The 17,185-nt window shown below is 37.9% G+C and overlaps 2 protein-coding genes across 2 annotated transcripts; both read right to left on the bottom strand. All coding sequences in view use genetic code 12, as the record gives it.

The window, feature by feature from the left end:
• Positions 1-7,483: 7,483 nt before the first annotated feature.
• On the bottom strand, positions 7,484-12,718 carry DASC09_025680 (1-phosphatidylinositol-3-phosphate 5-kinase; the record flags this gene model as incomplete). Its single annotated transcript, XM_064996171.1, has 1 exon — positions 7,484-12,718. The coding sequence occupies one exon, from the start codon at positions 12,716-12,718 to the stop codon at positions 7,484-7,486; it is 5,235 nt and encodes a 1,744-aa protein (XP_064852243.1).
• A 312-nt stretch (positions 12,719-13,030) lies between these two features.
• DASC09_025670 (uncharacterized protein) lies at positions 13,031-16,801 on the bottom strand (the record flags this gene model as incomplete). The annotated part of the gene is made up of 1 exon (XM_064996170.1): positions 13,031-16,801. The coding sequence occupies one exon, from the start codon at positions 16,799-16,801 to the stop codon at positions 13,031-13,033; it is 3,771 nt and encodes a 1,256-aa protein (XP_064852242.1).
• Positions 16,802-17,185: the final 384 nt, after the last annotated feature.

Here is a 17,185-nt window from a genome sequence, read left to right as displayed (position 1 = left end):
AAAATAAAAATAAAAATAATAAAAATAAAAATAATAAAAATAAAAATAATAAAAAAAAAAAAAATCAATAGAATAATTAAATCCAAGTAAAAAAATAATTCAAATAATCAAATAGACCAAATAATTCAAATAAGTCAAAATAATCAAGTAAACCAAATAAACCAAATAAACCAAATAAACCAAATGAACCAAATAAATCAAATAAACCAAATAAATCAAATAAGAACCAGTACCATGGGTCTGTCTTAAGTGTCACCACACACTTTTTAAGTCCAGACACATATCCTGATTCCATAAATCAATGTACCAACTGAACACTTTAACTGACATTCCATTTCTTTGCCTCAATTATTAGTGAGAGATAATAATGTGAAGCCTTTGTGGAATGTTGTCAAAATCAAAATCATAATCAAAATCGACAAAATCAAATAGACCAGTGCTATGGTTTTATCTCAGATGGCACCACACATCTTTGATTTCTATAACACAAGCCCATGAATCAAACTAAGAAAAATCAATAAAATAATAATAGTAAATTAATAAAAACCAAGTAAAAAATAAACCAAATACTATTAACTGGGAAACTAGGCACCAATTTTTTTTTTTTTTTTTTTTTTGTTAATCAACCTCCTTCATTGCCACCACTTCATTCAAATAAGTTATCCACATTTTGAGTTGTTCCCTACTTCTTTGTATTCTTTTTTTTTCCAAGAATATATATTCAGCGATATTCCGCTGACTCTCAATATTGTGCTTTTGACGTGAAGTTGCTAATTCCGGGCAGTGAAGATAGTGGTCTGGGGTTTTTTCCACTTGACAATGCTGGCATAGATTTGGATCCTTTTGGTATTCAGGCTTCATTCTCATCTTTAGCAATTCTCTAATTTCTTTGGTACCCATTGATTCCCAGATGGAATGCATTGCTATTTTGCTGTTCTTGAGTTCAAACTGAAAAGCTGATGTTTTTTCAAGGTAGAATTGAAGCTGCTCCGATCTTTGTCCAGATATACTATGGAGGTGATTGAATAAAGTGTCATTGAGGTGATGTACCATTCTCTGCTCCGATATTTTCTTGCTCTGGTGGTATTTGATTTCCTGTTTTCTCTTGATCAAATAGTATTTGTTACTCCAGGTTTCCTTTTTAGCCAATTTTCTCTTCTGAATTCGAATCTTATGGTTCTTGGTAATGTCTGCTAATGTGGTTTCCCTATAATCATTCTTCCCTGCCATAATAAGCTTGAGAATTGGATTAGTGAGCGGCAATTTGTGGTTTATTCTATCGGTGTACCAAGAACCCTTTAGATCCAATCTGTTTTGGATTGGTAACATACCAAGTTCTTTATGAATTGCAGTGGTTGAGGTCCTGGAGGATACACCAAGGGTTCTTTTGATGAACTTATTTTGAACGCGTTGGATACCATCGATCAATGTTGGCGATATTTTGGGGGACCAGATTTCCGAGGCGTATTCGATCGCAGGCCGGACGGTCTGTAGATATAAAATCTTTTGGGATTCGATAGGGAATTTTTTGGCAATGTGATGGAGAATACCAGCCGCTTTGCTGAATGACTTTGTTTTGTTCATGATATGGGTTTTGAAGTTGAGGCGGTCATCAAAGGTAACACCAAGAACTTTGATAGTGGATTGAGATTGAATGGGATGATTGTTCATTGTGATACTGATATTGCTGCTCGCAATTTGTCTGGATATTGTCCTTTTCTTATGGTGGGATTCATACACATTCAATAATTGACATTTATTGGCAGCGTCAAACTCAAGACCCAAGGTTTTTGCTCTGGAAATCAATTTGTCAAGACGTTGTTGAACAAGATGATAATTTTGCAGAATCTCCGTACCTTTTGCGATGATGGTGATATCATCCATGTATCCAGTCACAAGGCAATCAGATAGGAGGGCGTAGTTGGTGTTGCTAATATCCATATCTTGGATAAGGTCAGCCGTGAATAGGACGAATAGGAGAGGGCTTAGAGGGGATCCTTGTGGTATACCACATTGAATTTGATAGGTGTTGGTAGTCATGTCCTGATACCGGAGTTGGGTTGATCTATTTTCAAGGTAGCACTTGAGCCAGCGTGTTAGATAATTAGGGATCTTCTGTTTTTCCAACATCTGCAATAATTTTGATGGTAAACACGAATCATATGCCCCCTTAATATCAATTGACAATATTGAGGTCACGGGCTGTTGACATCTGGTTATGAAAGAGCTCATATACATTAGCGAATCAATACATCCTGTGCCATAAGAGCAGAACTGGTTATCTGGTATCAAATGGTGTTGGGTAGACCATTTTTGGAGTCTGCCATGAATGATAGACTCGACAAATTTGGACAAAAGATTGATAAGGGAGATTGGTCTATATGAGGCTGGGTCGTTGAGGTCTTTTTTGTTGGGTTTTTGGATGGGAATGGTGATGGTGTTCTTCCAGGAGGAAGGGAAGAATCCAAATTCCAAAGAGCGATTAATTATTTTCCTGAGTAACTTTGAGAAAGGCTTCACTTGTCCAGCAGCCTTGAGAATATCCACTGTGATACCGTCTGGACCCAGGGCTACATGAGGCTTGATCTTTTCCAATTGGGCTTGGAATTCGGTTGAAGTGACGTGTGGGAAATCTTTCTTTCGAAACGTGCAGTTGGATGATAATGGAGTTGAGGTGGTTTGGGAGTGTGACCGGAAGAATTTGTTGAGGAGGGCTTGGGAGCCTTCGGCAGTGCTTTTTTCCGGCATGATAGATGGAGTGGTGTGATTCTTGGGGTTAGATCTTCGGAGATAGTCCCATAAAGATCTGCCTTTGAGACCCTTATATAAGGTGTCGCAAAGGTATTTGTTCTTGGCCTTACGGCAGACGCCATTATAATGTTTCATTTTCTTTTTGGCATCAGGGTCGTTAGGTTTAGGGCATAAGGCTCGAATCTCTTTTGTTATCCAGACTTTTTTGCTCTTTGGTTTCTTTGAGGGGTTCAAAATATGATCGGGTGTTGAAGTAATGGCGGAGTTGAGTAATAGTTGAGTCAAATTCTGAACGGCGGTATCTAGATTCTGAGTGCTGTCTAAATTAAAGTAATCTTTCAAGATTGCTTTGGATAGACTCAGTTCAAGTGTATCTTGGAATAATGTTCGGTCAATCTTGAGTCTAATCTTGTTCTGTGGCTGAAGATCAAAGGTTATATTGGGGGATGTCTGGGGAATGGAAACCTGAACCTGGAGAAAGTAATGGTCAGACGTCCCGATTACCGACTTTAGGTGAGTAGAGTGAACTAGCTGGGTTGCTAGAACTCGGTCAATGTTGGTGTTATAGATGGTAGTATGGCCTTTGATTATTGTTTCAGACATGAAGTTCTGTTGGATAAACATCTTAGTTTGTCGGTTGTCAGCAAGTGGTTCGTGGATATTGAAGTCCCCGGCTATGATATGATGTTCGTGGACCTTGAAGCTATGGAAATCGATTCCACGTTGGGCATGATTATAAATTGAGCTGACATGCCATTCGTCATGTTTGCTGGTAACTTTAATGGTAGTAGAGAACTTATCCTGGTGGATCACTTGGACAATGTGGCTTTGGAGAATATCTTTATGTACTAGTATGGCTGTATAAGAATAGTTATCCAGGGTCACTAGAGCTGGAAGTTCCCGTTTTCTATTGTTTTTTGTGGTTTTTGAGTTTTTGCCTGAGGCATTTTTTTCCTGGGATTTCTGACTTTTCTGATTTTTTTGGGGATTTTCTGGTTCTTTTGAGGGTTTTTTTTGGGGATTTTCTGGGGAAGTATCTTCTGGCTTTAGTGAAGCAATGGAATAGCCTTGAGGAATTGATAATGTTCGTTTAATTGGAAGCTCTTGTAGGCATAAAAAGTTCATTTTCTGGAGAGCACCGAGTTCCAGAAGATGATCGAGAGCGTCATACTTTTTGTTGAGGTTGTATGACGCTATGGTATAATTCGTTGCAGGTATGTCTATGGAAATAGAAGAATCAGCCTCCCTGATCATTGATCAGGCACTCCTGACGACTCTGCAGGAGTGGAGGCTTCTGTATTGCCAGGGTGTCCTGGCTTGGGTGGTGCTGCTTTGTAATTCGATGTGGTACTTCTAGAGGCTTTTTGTGAAGAGCTTTTGTTAGCAACAATTTGGTACTTGTTGACTTGACAAAAATTCATCTTCAAACCTCCGTTGTTTTGAAGTGTTTCCCAGTCTTCCTTATTGACTGTTACCATTATGGAGCATTGACCTCCTTGTCTTTCTTTAACCTTATGCCAATTTCTAATAGATGGAGGGAATTGGCATTTGATATTATTCTCTTGTTCTATCATCTGTTGTATTTCCTGTCTTGAGAAAGTGGTCAAGAGTCTGTTGTGGCTTACAGCCCAAAGATTGACCTGATGGTATAGGATTCTAATAAAAGGATCCGAATTTACCACTTTGTATGAAGAGGAAAATTCACTGTTCTTCAAAAAATCTTTCGAACTTGATTGGAATCTAATTTTCGATGAAATTGTGGTGCCAAGGTTTATGGCATCAGGACACAAGCTCTTGATATTGTTGAGATGTTGTGCCATATTTGAGTTGGAGAAAGCCTCTCCGTTCTTTTGGACCACCACATATTGTGTTGGCGAGGGTCTTGTGGTACCTTTGAGGGGTTTTGGAGCTATCTTCTTATTAAGCTTCGGTAAAGTGAATGGCTTCTTTGCCTCAGCTGAGGCTATAGCCCCCAAAAGTTTGGTTTCCAATTTCTTTAGTTCCTTTGGAGTAACTAAATTCTGATCCACTATAGAGTTGACTTTGGTGTCTGTGGTACTGGATTTATCTCTCAATCCCTTAATTTCTTTCTTGATTACGTTGATGTTGAAGAAATTCTTATCAACTGTATCTTTCAAACTTTGAAAAGATTTTTTTGTGGTCTTGTCTGATATCATTTCATTGCCAATATTTATCAACTGATCTATATTTTTATCATGGGACTTAATTTTCTTGGAATGACTCTTCACTGTCGTTTCCAAGCTGTTGGATTCTTTTTTAAGCCTAGATATATATGAAGTGATTAATTTGATGTCTTGGTTTGTGACCTTTGTTTCAGATGTAGTTTCATTTTCATTCGCTTTGATTGCATCCAAGTTGTTTGAAACGTTGACTGAAAGGTCCTTTAGCCTTAAACCCAAAGTGTCTGATTCCTTTTTGATATCAGTAATCTGTGATTTGATTGATTTAATATCTTGGGTGGTGTCATTCATAGTTGATGAATTTTTATGTTCATTCACTTTCATTGTCACCATGGATTCTTTAACTTCATCAGATAGTTTCTCGATTCTAATTGCGTGGTTCAAAGTATCTTGGTGTCTAAAGTCATTTTCAGTCTTAATGTTTTTTATGATCAAGCCATTTTTTTCAAGATTTGTTGAAAATTCGTTGATCTTGGATTGGAATTCTGAGTTGATCATCTCCACTTGGTTGGTTTTCTCAGCCAATTTTGTAGCTTGTAGTTCAAGAGAGGTCATTTTAGCAGACATTTCAGAGTTTGCGGAAACTAGTGTGGCATGTTTGTTATCCATATCCTTGGTGTTATTCATCATGGATTCGTTCAATTCATTGACTTTAGTCATCACCTCTTCATTTCTTGTTTCAAGATCATCCTTCATTAACTTCATTTTATCATTTTGGTCCTTTACATACTTCTCCGTAGATTTGGATATCCTGCTGTCAAACTTTGGTTCCAAGTTTTCGAAAACCATCGGGGTCAATTTCGAGACCATGAAGGCAAGGTCGAGTTCATTTTTCATCTCTTGATCTTCTGTCTCACTAAAATCTGCATGATCAAGGTTTGTCGGACGCATGTCTTTTGATGATAAATCTGATTGTACTTTGGTAACAGACTCTTTCATTTTCCCTAAGTCTGTTTCAATATTAACAATCTTGTTATCTAATTCCTGAATAGCAATATCTGGAGTGGTGAATCCACCATCGCTTAAAGGAATAGAAATACTCGAGTCAATGGTCTGTTTAATTTCATTGCATTCGGCTGCGCATTTAGCGTCAACGTTGGCGATCTTCTCATGTATTGTCTGCATTATGCTTGCATTATCCGCAGCTGTTTTGTTAGAGTTCATCATGTCAGTCTCTAACATTTCGATTTTCAGCTTGGTAGAAGCATGTTGCAAATTTATGGCTTGGAAGGCATTAGCACAGTCTTTTCTCAATTTAAGTATTTCTGTAGTATTCTGTTGGTTTATGTCGCTGTCACATGGGCCGCTTGAAAAATTTTCAATTGGAGAAGAGGAAATGACAGGGGTTAAGAACGAGTCTAATCTGGCGCTAAGTGACACCACTAAGGTCTCTAATTGGGAAAATTTGGCTTGCAATTCGCTAAAGTCACTGTCTTTTTCCTCCTTCTTCTTGAAACGATCATCTAAAACGATTGCAAACTTATCAAATTGGCTAAAAGTCTTATCTGGCTTTCTGAGATGAGGGAAAACATGTTCTTCCAAATACTTGAACGCTCCGCTATTTTGGGTTGCCTTATGTGGTGCAGAAGGTAGATCCCACTCAAGAGAGCTTCGGAAGTCTTCGATATGTCTTTCTTTATCGTTAACGTCGTCACTCATGGCTTGTCCAAAATCGCGCAGGTCTATTGATTCCAGAATCTAGTGTGCCCTTCCACACTGATTGTAACAAAGGACTAAACAGCCCTTATGGCCAAGTTGGTAAGGCGCTACACTAGTAATGTAGCGATCCTCAGTTCGAATCTGAGTGAGGGCACTTTTGATAATGTTTTTTTGGCCTTTAGCCATATAAAATTGCCCTTTACTTGTTTTTAGGGGTTTTGCCTTTGTTCTAAAAGTTTTGGAAAAACAGTGAGAGAAGTTTCAGTATTTGAAACAGCATTATATTTTGTTTTGGACAATAAATAATTTGGGCCGCACTCACGGTATTCCGAATAAGCCAACTAGTGGGAGCTTACCGTGCCTATATTTTCCATTATTCTAACCAATTCTATTGTCTTTCGTTTTATTATGAATGTTTCGCATGTTGACAGTGTTACAATCTGGAGATGTACTATCGAGCATTTTGTGCCTATGCTCACCCTACCACACCATCTCTGAGGTCCAAGTCCGAGTCAGAAGGCTGGTGTGTGGAATCATGCGTGCCGACACGACTATCTGGTAATCTGGGGCTTGATGCAGCCCTATATCATCTACACCAGCAAAGTGATTCCTTTATGAACCATCCGCATGCTTTAACCTCCTGAAAAAATTGAAAGCTGAATTTCCTTTTGAAGAAACTGTAATCAGCCACTGTACAATAGAGCCACCACCTACTTCCATTCAGGTTCTTTATTTGCCAGGAACATAAACTAAAATTAAATCATATATAGATTAGAAAGATACCTTACACTGATTGAATTGTCTTATTATTAATAATAATAATGAAAAGACCCAATTCATTTTCTCCTCAAAAAAAAAACAAAAAAAACAAACTAACGCAATTGATCAGTCAGATAAAATTTATCTGGAACAAGAAGAATATATCTTTCCATGGCAGCTCTGAATCTAGATTTATATTGTTTTGGTGTCACAACCGTTGGCCTTTTTCCACCACCACCCACCAAACCTTTCTCTTTGACCCAGCTTTCCAATTTTTTATCCCAGGTGAAGGTTCTAATATAGTCAATGATCCCCGCGACAATCTCATTTTTCTCCGTGTCGATCCCTATAACCAAGGAATAATCCATGACATTCATCTTGCTCAAGAATAGGGTATCGTTCCAAAGAGACGCTCTCAATAGTTTCTTACTATGAATTCTAACAAATAGCGGTGACTCATAGATGTAGTCAACCATATTTTCGTCCAATAGAACCTCATTCTCTTTGCCGGTTTTTTCAACATGTCTATTTCTCATGGAACCTTTCAAGTCAAAGATTCTCAAATTCTTTCTATTGTAGAAGAGGTTTTCCATAATGATAACGTTCATTTTTATGTTTTTCCCGCTGCTCAGATTCTTGATCACCAATTGATAGAAGCCAAAAATCTTGGATATCACACTTGGCAAATCATGAAATAATGATTGTGATACAAATTCAAAATAGCTCGGGGCCATTTTCACAAAAGATTCGAATTCTGGTTCAGAAAGTTGCTTAATAATAAGTCTATCATCCAAAGTTTTTAAAAATGCTGACCCGCTCTTACCACCACTGGAGTCCCATTTGATACACCGGGATAAGCTCTGGATGAAATTAGATCCACACGCTTCTCTTAATGCCTCGAATTGACCCACGAAAAATACCTTACAGGAAAGAATTGCCGAATCATCCATGATCTGAAACTTCAAATGAATGGCCCTCTTTTTCAACATCTCCGCCTCCAACAATTTCTCTTGGATCTTGCTTCCCGGTTGGATTTCGATATTTTCTTGCATCCCTGGCAAACTCAAAGAATCAATGACTTCCTTTCTCAATCTTTTTACAGTTTGTAAATAGTTCTTGGAGGATAATGAGAAAGCAATGAGAGAACTTGGCTCATCTTCTCTTATAATAACGTCTGAATCAACAAAAACATGTTCAGTTTCCTTCAATGGATAATCTAAAGGTTTCCAAAGCACAGATCTATCCGCCCAAAACTTCTTTATGGCACTCAAAAGTGAATTCTTTTCTTGCTGGGGAATCTCGTTCTTGTCTTCAGTTCTTTTTTCTTTTAAACTCAAAGCCTTATTATCATTAATATCGGCATGCTCAATTTTATCTTCTCCTATTTGTTCATTATCATTAAAAATTTCAGGTGCTTCTGCCTCATTATTTTTGGTACTCTCCAATTCTTTAGAATCTCCATGATTATCAAAAATAACAGGGTTCCCATTAATGACATCCACAGATGCTTCTTCGTTGTCGCCGGCATCATTGTATTCTGATTCGTCCCGTTTTAGTTTCGAAGATTCTATATGATCCTTATTTTTCACATGGTTTTTATTGGACTTGTCTTCATTTTCGTCTTGCACAGCATCTTCAAAATCTTGATAAACCTCAACGATTGGTTTTGAACTCATCAAAGGAATGGCATGATATCGCTTGGCAATCTTCTTTCTTTCATTTTCCCTTTCCAATACGAATTCCTTATTCAACCGCACATGCATTTGGTCATAATAATCTTTTAGTTTTGCCACACGAGTATTTGCCAATTTTTTGGAACTGGCTGTGCTGGTTGCAAAATCATCAGAGAAATTAGATCTATTGATTAACTCAGTTTTCAATAAATTGCCAGTACTTAATAAAGGAGTTTTACCTGATAGAAGATGGGAGTCATTAAAGTTCTCAGATTTGATATCAGAATTATTATTCAATCTCGCTTCCATCCTAGAGACTTTTTCCAAGACATTGGAATGCTTGAAACTGGAGCGGGAAGTTGATGATTTTAACTGCTGTTCATCTTCCATAATTAGTGAAGTATCTCTATCAACAGAATTGGAGTTATCAGTACTTGGCATGGTTCCTAGTTGGATATCCCTTGATGTTTCCCGTTCATCAATATTTTCAGGTTGTTTCATATCATAATCATTATCGTTTTCCCATTTCTTTGAACCATTGACAGCAGGATCAGCTTCCAGTCTTTCTAAATCAGTTTTTGACTTTTCATCATAATATTCTGATTCCGGATACCCTAATCCTTTTAACTTTTCCTTATTTTTTCCCCGTTCAGTATCCAAGTCCTCTGGAGATTTCTTTTCCTTGAAGAAATTTTTCAATTGAAAAGCCGTGATCCTAGTAATATCATTTTCACTCGGCAAAAACTCTTCTTCAAATTGACTAAACTCTAAATCCCACGAGACACTCATACTTTGTAATCCTTTCAAGATAATATTCAAAGGCAAATATTCCAATGGTGAGGATTCGGTATATATCTTTTTTACTTGGTTCATTATCTCAGCATGGTTCTCCTTTGCTAATCCAATTAACTGCTTAACTTTTTCATTCGCGGCATCGGCATTTTCTTGACTTGAATTATCGATCTTTACCCCTTCTAATCTGTCTAAGACCCCTTCAAAGAAATTGTTGGCTCGGTCAACAATCAGCTGGTACACCTCCAATTTGAGAGTAACATCAACTTCTGGTCGCCAGTATACCTTATCTCCAGGAACGATCACTTCAAGAAGATCAATTTTCTGGTAGCTGAATTTCACTGTCAAGTCATTAAGGCCAAAGTACTTGATTCGGTCTTTCAAATCATGCTGGCATTCTATAAAAGAAACCGTGAGGGGCACACTTAAGAATCCCAATTCTAAAAATTTTCCAAAAGAGAATTTCCACGCGATTTCATTCATGGGGATAACTGGAGTAGAATGGTTACATTTTTGGCAAGTACTCCACATTAAAATGACATGCTGTAAACCAGGGATCTTGCATTCCATATTTTCGATAGACACAGTGATCGCACCATCACCATGAACATAATTCTTGTAATGATCTAATAATTTCGATCCACAGCCTTCTTGACAAAAGTGGTTAGAGGTTTGCACCAAGTTCTCGATATAGTGACCCAAAGGAGCGTCGGTAAAATCCATATAGTACTCAATTTGGATGATTTTAGGAAAAATGCAAGGGCTCTGATTTTTTGCGTTGGTGGTTGAATAAAGAAAACTAATGCTTTGATGGAAAGACACTTCAAGTAGTGAAGAGATTTGCTCAGAAAACGATTCCCATTGTCTAGAATATAGCTTGCAAGTTGATTTCAATAATTTGGATTTTTTGTAAATGATCACTTGCGCAAGATTAATGATACTACCTTGGTCAAACAAATCATACTCTTCTAGTTTAATACCGAAAATTCTCACGATTTCTTTGGCGGAGTCCGCATCAATGGCATTCATGTCATAATTCTCTAGGAAATTATTCAAATGCTTTTCACAGTCCCTGGCCTTTGTCAAGAGATGAGGTAATGGCACCTTGATGGTAGGAGATATCGAAAACAACCGCTGATCAAATCTCTCAATAAACTGATAGTCGAAACCAAAGTACGGAGTATGGTGAAGCATTTCTTTCAACTCCCTTGCATTGGGCATCAAAAGGTACTCATTTCTAAATAGAAACGTTTCCAATTTCAAGTGGAACATCATGTAAACAAGGAATTCAAGAATATTTTTCACTTTATTCAAAGACATTTGATCTTGACCTCTTAATATAAAAGTACACCCGAGTGTGCTCTTGCATCCAGTGAAGAACATAAACGTCTTCCTGACGTTTTGATGAACGAAAGATTTGACTTCAAAGAGTTCACACAGTCCTAAACGGGGCTTGGTTGCCAATTTTTCCATTGATCCCACTACATCGGCCTCCAACATTCGTGAAAGCCGTTCAATAATTTGTGGTTTGACACTATAGGCGACAGAGATCCCAGCAATATCCAATAATTCCAAAGCGTAGCCAGAAATCGTGGACCCGGAAATAACCACGTCAGGTTTTGGCCGGAGCAGGACAATTCGTTTTACTAATTTGTCAAGATATTCCTTTTCTTGAGCCATCACTTGGTCAAGACTGACGAAAGCTTGGGTTCCCTTTTCATAATTCAATGGAAACATTATTAGAACCACGTTGGGGTTGGTGATTTGCGACCTCATGGATTTCAATGCCACATTCTTGGTGAACACTATCCCATTAATACATTCGCTTTCTGCTGGGGTGGCCCCAAGAATCTTTTTAACCTTTACGTACCGGGTGATATCCAAACTGTCACCATTCTTTGGGTCGGGGTCAATTAATTCTATACTGTTTAATAGTCGATGAATGGTATAATACCAGCTCTTCTTATTTCTGACATCGAACAGTACCAACGTCTGTTTCAAGAACCTCTTAATGTGATGAATGCTAATATCGTTTAACTCTTTGTGCATGTACTCTTTCTCACAAATGATGGAATCGTTGTCAACAGCAAGTGGTTCGGTATTGATGGCCGAAGAATACACTTCGGCGTCACCATCCTTTTTCGCGGCTGTCAATAACTGGCCCATCCTTGAAGGGATATTATTATTATTATTATCGTCAATGTTCCGCTTTGTACTTTTACTCCGCTTCCTGCTCTTCATTCGTATGAGCGATGCCTGGGTCTTGTCATACCCTGCTCCAACCTGGTTTATACTGTAGCTTGATCTTGATGGCCGTAGATTGGACTCCCCACCTCTCATGGAGTCGGAATAGCTCGAAAGGTTGCCAATGGAATCCGAATGCAACGCAGTATACAACGTCATGGATGATTCATCTTCGGACGACGACAGGTATTTGTCAGATAAATCCACCATTATCGATGGGTCCCTTTCTGATTTGTCTTGTAAAGAGCTGACATCACCATCAACGATAATATTGGATGAAATATCAGTCCCGTTTGCCATGGAAGCCTCATTTCTCTTCTGATCGTCATTATCATTATTAGTATTGTTATTATCGTCGATATCATCATATTCATCACTCGAGTCATCGTAGTCGTAACTCAAACACGAATGGCATAATCGGATTTGACCATTGTAAGTGAAACGTTCTCCCGAGATCAACGTAGTGCAATCATTACAAAAGATCTGCCCACATAATCGACAATGGTGTCTTCTTCTGAACGTGGTGAACGGTTTGCCACAACTGAAGCATTCCTTGACACTGTTATCTTTCATCCAATAGTCCTTGGACAACAAGAGATTTCCCCTATTGAAAGGCTTGTTCTGGAATAGTTGGTACATGAAATGCTGTATATAATGAATTGAATATTTCCTAGGAGAGAAAAATAATACCCATTAGTCATTTGGAACAGTGTTTGTGGCAGAATAACAACAACATTAAAGAGTTGGACCTCATCGCCGAGAAATCTTTCAAAACAAAAAAACGTCAGGAAAATAAATTACTAAACGCAGCGCTTAAAACAAAAGCACTAAACATAATAAACCTACGCTATTTTCTTTTTGTAGACCATGGTAATAATTTATATTATAAATTTTATAATTATATCAATATCGTTTCATTATTGGAAAAGTTACTCAAAGATATATAAATTATCATAATGCTACAGACAACGGTGAATCTTGGAAAATTGAAGAGTCAGACCTTTTGCTAACCCAATTTAAATCAAATCGAAGAACATTATTATTTTTCTCACTACCTAGCGCATCAATCTCATCAGTTTCCCATTTACCCTTATTTGCCAACTCCGTACCATTTATCCATGCTTTCCTACTGCCGTGTTTAATGAGATCAAATTGCTCCATTGAGCAAAGAAAATAAATAAATACCTGTCCACCAATCCCGCACCCCAAGAATCGGTTATGTTGCTTGACAATATCGTAATAGACATCATTGACCCAGATTGGCACCAATTCACAGTTCTTCAACCGGACAACCCCTCCGACAGTGTCCTTGAACTTTGGAGCAAAGTCCCCGGCTTTGTCAACCTTGAACCCAGTAATTGTTGAGTGGAGTTTATCGGAAATCACCATAAAATCATTCACCCCAATACTATTGAGCAAACTTTTCGATACTGAGTCATTGTAAACGTTAACTAATTCCCCGGTTTTCCTATTATATTCAAACACAGATACCGATGTGGATCTGGTCGACACAATTATTGTCGAGGAATCCTTGATAGTGATCCCCACAATCAAACTTCCACAAATGTATTGTTTTTTGGGAGGATCTATACTTTTCCTATCACAAATATACTTTCGGGTGTAAAGGGTATTACCACTAGAGTAAACCAAAGTGTTGGCATTCCTTAATTGTTGGACTGCAAACACCGGTCCATTAGTTCTCCAAGTGTACAAATTACCAACCTTAATCAAATCCCGTTCGTTTTTCTCCTTTTTCAACTCGATAACGTGTACCGATCCTTCGTCATTGTTGAGCTGGCAGCCAACAACCACATTTTTATACACTGACGCCTCTTTTTTCAGCAGAGTCTTCTTCTTGATATACCATTCGCCGATAGATAACAATCGTTCATTATTGTTGAAGATAAGTTGTTTATTATGTTTGGAAATCTCCCTAGCCCGGACTTTTTTGAAACTTTTCACGTCAAAAAACGAAATCTTATTGTTGTTGGACAGGTACGTCATGTCGTTCGAGATGATGCAAAAAACATGCAAATAGGGAATATACATAAACTTGTTTGGAGTGAACCCCAAATGAAACTGTTTGGGGACGGGGCTTAATGTTTCAGAGAATTTCGCAATACAATATCCGTCCTCCCTCAATATTCCAATTCTTTTGATGCCTCCATCAAATATTAAACTGGAAATTGCAAACACATTTCTTTCTTGAGCAGTGTCTTCGAAAAACACCGTTGCTGGTGCCAGAAGTCCCGGCTCTTTCAAAGTTTCCAATCTCCACAAATGCTTGGAAATCAAATAAATATATCGGCTGTCATCAGACATCATTAGTTTTATAGGTAATGTACCAAAATGCAAAGTGTATACCTGTCCTAGAATCTTAAAGAATGGAGAATCAATCATCATATCATAATCAATTTCTTCTTTTTCTTCTTCATCATCATTAGGGGCTAATATGCCACTCAAGAGACTTCCAAATTGATCAGTCACGTAGAAATGCACACGTGAATGATCCTGGTTGGGAATAAACAACATGTCATGGATTGCACTTTCATAATATTGATCAATCTTAAGGGTTTGGGCCTCTTCCAATAGTCCACCACTTGGTTCGAGGTTAAAAAACCGGAGATCCCCAAACATCGAGCCAGTGACTAAATAAATAATCCCATCAAATTCAAATACTTTCACACAAGTTGGAGTGGTATCTAAAATGATTGTCAGGCCATTTATCAAAATTGCATCCAGGAACGATGGTTGGATTTTTTTACACTTTAATTGCACTTCCAAATCATTATCCATGACAATATAAAATAACCAATTGTTAAATAATTCTGCAAAAACTGCCTGCTTATTTTCATAATCAACCTTGATTAACGTTTCGTTGATATTACCAATAGAAATAAAATCCCTGGTGACCTGAATGAATGCTTCTGCGGCAGCCAATTTCTCAATCAACAAAGTTTCCGAGGTCATTTCAATAGCAGTGGTGATTGGCACTTCAAAAAATTCGTTTTCTGTTTCATTGTAAGTGAATAATTTTGAAGTTGTTGGAAAATTCGCCAAGAAGTAATAATTGTATTCTCTGTCATCCGTGGCAAAAGGAATTGTGAAAACTTTTGTGGCCTTTTTGAAAACGTTGTGGATTTTCTTTTGCTTTGACAACACCCCGTATCTCATGTGCAATATCGAACCATTTCTTGCTTCTCCAGAACACATCCATAATTCCTGAGAGCCATGTAATGACTTATTTTTCGAATGATCAATGCATTCAAAATCAAACACAGTGCACCAATTCCAATACTTGTCATATACCTCAAGCACTCTGAATTCTCGAAACTCTGGGTTATCAGGGTTTTGTACAAGTCTGACCTTTTGACAATAACCATTTGATTTCTCATCACCATAAGTGAAAATGAATTCTGCACCGTCCAAGGAGGTGTGATTATCTACCCGTTCTAAAGAGAAAGCGGATAAGCAACAATTTGGCCTGACCCGAACCAACGGCGTAGTATCAACAGTTTGGTTGCCAATGATCACTACTAAATAAATGACGCCATTAGCGGAGGAAATTAACACTTCATTATAATCTTCGCAAGTTTTGGAAAGAATGGGTGACTTTGGCTGATAATAATTCAAGGGAAACCCTCCAGAATAGGGGGCCTTTAAAAGTTCAGTGGCTCCTGAATGAATTTGATCATATGTAGTGATGATGAATTGGGACTTGGTGAGAAACAACACGCTTTGTGATCGATGCAATGCTATCGCCAAGCATGGGATGTCTATATCATTGAAAAGTGGCAAAGTATGTCGGTTTATGGTATGTCTTGTAATTGGGATTTTCCGATGTTGATCAGCGTCCGAGCTGTCTTTGCTGGTTGTATCGTCTATCCAAGAAAACGATTTTATCTGTAAACGACGTTCATCAGTCAAAATCAACGAGTATAATCTGAATTGCGAGGTAGTTTTTATGAGATTCTTGAAAAAACCGCAATATAATATAGTTCCATCAACTTTGATGACCTGATGTTTTTTAAAATAGCTGCCTTGAGTTATTTTATCATCGTGATAACATTCAAAGATCGCAATGTAATTTTCTAACGCATTGACGGCAAAATAACATCCTGAATCATGGCAAGTGATGTTATAACCTAGTCTGCTGTTTATTACCATTGTGGCAGGGTCAGAAATCTTGTGCCACATATGAATAAATGGTTGGAAGTGGTGTTTTGTAAGAATCAACCGGATCAACACAAGATATCCCGAGGATAATGTGAGAAGCAAACTGTCTTCGTGGTGATACCCTTTGGAATCTGTGATCCCGGGAAGCACTGCAGCACATCGAATGGTTCCAGAAATTGGGAAAATGTTGGATTCAATGAGTAGCGAAGTGTCTCTTACTAGAACTTTCACCAATTGCAATTTGGGGATATATGGGGGATCATTGATAGTGGTTGGCGGTAATTCATCTTGGGCCAATATTTCATCCAAAGTATCGTTGGAACCAAAAGTATCGGAGGAGAACTGCGATTGATCAGAAGAGCAGAGATCATTCCTTATTGTTTTGTCGAAAATCGAGAAATTTGGGCTGAAATCCTCTGTACGATGATGATGGCTAATATGTTGCTTATTTATGGAAACATTGATATCAAAAAGATATTTGACAATTGGTGAATGAATCAACTGATTCTTCAAAACCGCTTCATAGTTGGAGGTATCCAGTATCATTATATGTTATCTTGTTAGCGAGTGGCCATCCATAACTTGTATATGTGTATATTATAATGGTAGCTATCAAGCCCACACGCCTGTTATTTGATGGTGATGATGACAGTTTTTTTGATCGCCCCTCAAAGATCCCCCATATTGGTACTTGAAATCGAGGACTGTATCACTATGCAAAAATATGCATACATCATAGTCACAAAGCCCTTATGGTCTTCAACTATCACGCCCGTAGCCCTAAACAGTCACTGTGCACGTGTTTGATATAACAATTTATCAAAACCTTACACCCACACACTGCATGACGCATGACACATTTTCCCCCTGCCAACATGCAGCACGCCGCATGGCTGTCAAAAAATGAAATAAAATGCTGGCACAAATAAT

Source organism: Saccharomycopsis crataegensis, assembly GCF_037102585.1.
Source record: "Saccharomycopsis crataegensis DNA, jcf7180000000075, whole genome shotgun sequence".
In the NCBI taxonomy this organism is placed as follows: Eukaryota; Fungi; Ascomycota; class Saccharomycetes; order Ascoideales; family Saccharomycopsidaceae; genus Saccharomycopsis; species Saccharomycopsis crataegensis.
The sequence above is the reverse complement of the archived record's forward strand: the minus strand, read 5'-3'. Positions and strand labels throughout refer to the sequence as shown.